General features: G+C 35.0%; 1 protein-coding gene across 1 annotated transcript; it reads right to left on the bottom strand.

Annotated features, from left to right (window-relative positions):
- Window positions 1–2,926: 2,926 nt before the first annotated feature.
- Window positions 2,927–5,028, bottom strand: LOC136273352 (trichohyalin-like). Its single transcript, XM_066077775.1, has 3 exons — window positions 4,163–5,028; window positions 3,692–3,758; window positions 2,927–3,543 (listed from the first exon to the last, which is right to left on the bottom strand). Exons 1-3 carry the CDS (start codon window positions 4,558–4,560, stop codon window positions 3,475–3,477), a joined length of 534 nt encoding a protein of 177 aa, XP_065933847.1. The 5' UTR covers window positions 4,561–5,028; the 3' UTR covers window positions 2,927–3,474.
- Window positions 5,029–5,159: the final 131 nt, after the last annotated feature.

Below are 5,159 nucleotides of genomic sequence, written 5' to 3'. Positions count from 1 at the left end.
AGCTATGCTTAGCGCTTTAAAAAGTAAAAAAAATTGTCAATATTTATTACGAAAATTTTCAAAATCTGTTCTTCCAGAAACCAACTTATTGAATTGTAAACTTAACCTTTTTAGCTCACCTGAGGATGGGGCCACAATGGGGGGTCGAAGTTTAACAAATGAATATATAGAGTAAATCTTTAGAAATCCTCTTCTCAGAAACTAATCGGCCAGGAAAGCTGAAACTTGTGTGGAAGCATCCTCAGGTAGTGTAGATTCAAGATGTGAAAATCATGACCCCTGGGGGTAGGGTGGGGCCACAATGGAGGGTCGAAGTTTAACATATGAATATAAAAAGTAAATCTTTAAAAATCTTCTTCTCAGAAACTAATTGGCTAGGAAAGCTGACACTTGTGTGGATGCATCCTTATGTAGTGAAGATTCAAATTTGTGAAAATCATGACCCCCGGGTGTAGGGTGGGGCCACAATGGGAGATCGACGTTTTACATAGGAATATATACAGTTAATCTTTAAAAATCTTCTTCTCAGAAACTAATCAGCCAGGAAAGCTGACACTTGTGTGGATGCATCCTTATGTAGTGAAGATTCAAATTTGTGAAAATCATGACCCCCGGGCGAGGGTGGGGCCACAATGGGAGATCGACGTTTTACATAGGAATATATACAGTTAATCTTTAAAAATCTTCTTCTCAGAAACTAATCAGCCAGGAAAGCTGACACTTGTGTGGTTGCATCCTCAGGTAGTGTAAATTCAAAGTTGTGAAAATCATGACCCCCGGGGGTAGGGTTGGGCCACAATGGGTGATCGAAGTTTAACATAGGAATATAGACAGTAAATCTTTAAAAATCTTCTTCTCAGAAACTAATTCGCCGGCAAAGCAGCATCCTCAGGTAGTGAAGATTCAAATTTGTGAAAATCATGACCCCTGGGGGTAGGTTGGGGCCACAATGGGGGATTGAAGTTTAACATATGATTATATAGAGTAAATCTTTAAAAATCTTCTTCTCAGAAACTAATTAGCCAGGAAAGCTAAAATTTGTGTGGAAGCATCCTCAGGTAGTGTAGATTCAAATTTGTGAAAATCATGACCCCTGGGGGTAGGTTTGGGCCACAATGGGAGGTCGATGTTTTACATAGGAATAAACAGAGTCATCTTTAAAAATCTTCTTCTCAGAAACTAATCAGCCAGGAAAGCTGGAACTTGTGTGAAAGCATCCTCAGGTAGTGTAGATTCAAAGTTGTGAAAATAATGATCCCCAGGGGTAGGGTGGGGCCACAATGGAGGGGGGTCAAAGTTTAACAAAGGAATATATAGGGTAAATCATTAAAAATCTTCTCAGAAACTAATCAGCCAGATGATTCTTTATAATTGTTAAGACTTTGGCCCCAGGACAATTCTTTGGCTTCACGAGAAGGTTTAGAGTTTGATGTACATTTATATACCATATATAAACTATTGTTAGGGATCTTTTTTAGAACTGCAATACTCAACATATGATATGACTATAAAATCATCCTATTAGAAAAGGGACTAATATTTTAAAAATAAGAATATCCAGGGGAAAATGGATTTTATTTATACAGGATTTACATGAATTATTGTACATTGTCCAGATAGTTTGTATTATGACTCCATTGAGCTGATTTTATCATACCTATTGTTCCTCAGGTGAGCGATGTGGCCCATGGGCCTCTTGTTAATTTTTTAACACAATCTTGGTGATAATTCATAACATTTAAACCATTATTTTTTTCATTACCATTGGTTTTTTTTAATAAAATTTAACTGAATTAAGTAAGAATTTAACTTGAATATTATTAATACCATGTCTGTTCTGAGAGGGTATCCAACTCTGAGATGCTGCTTTGCCCCGCTTCAGCATACAGTGACCTTAAACATCGTTTTCTCGACATCGTGTTCGATACAAGACAAGTTATTCTAAAAATAAAGTTTTAGTCATCGAGTTTTAACGTGTAATTTTGTGTTTTGAGACGAACCCCCGTTTTTAGTGAAAGTGAAGAAAGGCTTATAATAATGCAATTTTCTTTTTTAATTTGTCCATGTTTAATATCTATATATTGATTAACATTGATTGGGTTAAAGTTTTTTAAGTGTCTTTTGTATACATTTGGAAAATATCGGTATTTTTACATTCGCACGTGGTTTCTTTGCTGGTGACAAGCGTTTGTTTACAGTCCGAAAGAATGCGCGCGCATTTAGTCTCCACTTTCAATGTAAACCTACAGTTTGTTTACAAAAACGATCTTTGGGGCCAGATTCTGCGGTAATTTTTTAATATGTCATTTGTGAAAACATGTTGCAAGGGCAAGTTACAAAAATCAACAAAATTTGTTTAAAACATCTTTTTTTACAACAAATTACAAACCTCAAGGAGGAAAGATGGATAGGCTGTAAAATAAATATTTTTTTTTAAATGGTCAAAATGGCTGCAATGTAACAATGTAAATTTTCTACCCCTCTTTTGCCGAAAGAGCGGGGGCTTCCTTCCCCTCTCGAACTCTAACCCCCCGCACACACACACACCTCGAACCGGTGGACCTCGGTTTGGGCCTTCAGCCGTCATCATCGCTCTCTACTTTTCATTTTCTTCCACTTGCTCTAAAACTTATTAAGAACCCTGATAGTAAGGCTACAGCATACTAATCAAAGTCGCAGCGCTATCGTTTTTGTTGTTGAGGCAGAAAATACAAAATATTTTGTATAAATTCAATATTTTCGTCATCAGACAGAAAACTTAGGAAGATAGTCTATTCAATTATAACTAAAACAGACAAGAAGTATCAGAAACATTCTTTTATTGCCCTTGTCTTTACTTGAAATAAAAAACAATAACAATAAACATAGATGTTTTGTTGTTAAATTATGACTTTTATATAAAAAAGAAAGAACTATATGATAAATGGATAAAGTGTTTTATGCCTCAAAATTTAAAGTTATGAAAAGAGCTTTAAAATTCGTTAAAAGATAGGTTAATACATGTATATATCTAAATTCAGGTGGTTTATAAAGATAAATTGTCTAATGGAAGTAAGGGAAATGTGATATGTTAATAATGAGATAATTTCACAAAAAGTACGTACTTTAAGCAAAAATGGGGGATTTCGTATCGGTTTTTTGAAGCGCTTGCTCTAACACCATTTTATAATATGATATGCGAAATAATATAAACAATACTATGTGTAAAATTGGTTTTGAAGCACATTGCGCTCTATACCTCCTACTCTTGAAAATGAAGAAAAACTGATGATTTTTATGCTTTTGAGAAAATGCGGGAATACTCCATTTACGTGACGTCATAAAAGCACATGTAATTTAAGGGCGTGAAATAATTTTTAAATATAGACGTTATTATTTTCCAAATTTGTTAAGGGGCAGTTTTCGGAGACCTGGGACAGAAACTTTTGCACAGTAGTGGCTTACCTTCAATTCCGCATGAACAGCCTCCATTTGTTATTTCTTTTGTTTTAATTTTTCGCAATATGCCGTCTGCAGTTCAAATGCCTCTGCATTGAATGTGCTCTGAAAAAAATCGCACCACTAAATGTGCAAACGTGCAAATCAATTCCATAGTATCTCATGTAAGAATATCGAATTTATAATACTAGTAATTTTCATCCTACATGTATCTGATCAATATGTTATTGAGAAAATTAAGTGAACAGCTTACGTTCAAATTGTCAAGTCTTTGAATGGCATCGACTTCAACAAACTTGGTACGTTCTTCACTTACGGATCTGTAAAAAAAATATAGTAGATGTTATTTTTGTTACAAAAATGTGATTTATTTTAAAAAAAAAAACATGCTGACAATATCATTATGCTCCTTCATAAATTTAATTGCCTACGAGGAGTGGAACAGAAGATTTATTTTAGAATATCATATAAAAAGTGAATTATGATGGAGTTATGATGTGAAGTATGATGGAACTGGCCCTTCCCTCCACATTTTGCAACCATGTAAAAAATTGAATTGAAAACAAGGAAATGAATAGTGAAATTGAATTTATGGATACCCCCCCCCCCCCCCACACACACACACACACACGGATTACCGTAGTATTTTCATCATTGTCTGGAGTAGAATATCGATTCATTTAGTGTACACTAATACGGTTTTTATTAAATGTTAAATATTTACAGTATGTTTTTTTCTCTTTTCTCCAACTTTTCAGCATTTTTAGTCCCGCGTTTTCGTCTCCTTTTGATTTTATCCTGTCTTTGGAGGGCCAGGTTCATTATTTGTCGTATCTCCTCCTCCGACTTTAATTTCCTATCTTTGGCCATGGTTGTTGTTTTAATTCCATTTCTAAAGGAAAATCTATTTCTCTCTTTCTGTTGAATCATTTCTACGTTTTTCCCAGCATCTCCAAGTCCTCCTGCTTTGGCTGTTTCGCTAACGTTGGGTGAGAACTTTTCTTTTGCTTGTCTCTGTGGTTTTCGCCGTCTTTTCTCCTCTCCTCTTTCTTCTTCCCCTTCCTCGTCTTCACCCTCCCACGCATCTGTGTTCTTTGATCTCTTTTCCAGTTTTGCGAACATTTCTTCCAACCTTTTTATCAAATAATCATCACGGTCCTCATCGCCTACGGCACGCCGGCTACCCTGTTACAAACCTATTACATTTTCAAGAATCGATTGGATATCCTAACTGATGTGATCTATGTACAACTACAAAATGATATGATTTTGTCATTATAATAATAAACAAATTTTATGCTGTGTAACATGTGTGGCTGTCTCAAATTGTGGTCATTAACAAATCAATAATGTAAGAGAACCCTAACAAACTAATGAACTGCAAACACACAATATAAGACAAAGAAATAAATGACTTGATCAAAGAACTTACCACGTGGTGACTGGGCCATCCTTAGGTTCTGAATTGTATTTAGAGTCCATTTCTCAATTTTAACGATCTGTACAAAAAATTAATCAGGTGGTAAAACTGTACGCAAAGTTTATGTGACTTTGGTCGTTATGACAGTTTGTCTGTATGATTATTGTGACGTCAGATCATTATGACGTCACCCAACGCGGTTTGAAATAAAAATGACTACCGTCAGAAGAAAAGAGCATATGCTCATTGTATTTTTAAAAATCAGTATGAACTTATTTATTAAATCGGTACAGAAAAGATT

This window comes from Magallana gigas, chromosome 3 (genome assembly GCF_963853765.1).
Source record: "Magallana gigas chromosome 3, xbMagGiga1.1, whole genome shotgun sequence".
NCBI lineage: Eukaryota > Metazoa > Mollusca > Bivalvia > Ostreida > Ostreidae > Magallana > Magallana gigas.
This window is presented reverse-complemented; position numbering and strand designations above follow the sequence as displayed.

What these genes read in the sequence shown, in the direction of transcription:
- LOC136273352 (XM_066077775.1), bottom strand. Translation starts at nt 4,560, where the DNA reads ATGTTCGCAAAACTGGAAAAGAGATCAAAGAACACAGATGCGTGGGAG. An exon ending in AAAAGAGAAAAAAACATACT is followed by an intron (nt 3,759 to 4,162) that starts GTAAATATTTAA and finishes TTTTTTTTACAG; the next exon opens with ATCCGTAAGTGAAGAACGTA. An exon ending in AAAGACTTGACAATTTGAAC is followed by an intron (nt 3,544 to 3,691) that starts GTAAGCTGTTCA and finishes GATTTTTTTCAG; the next exon opens with AGCACATTCAATGCAGAGGC.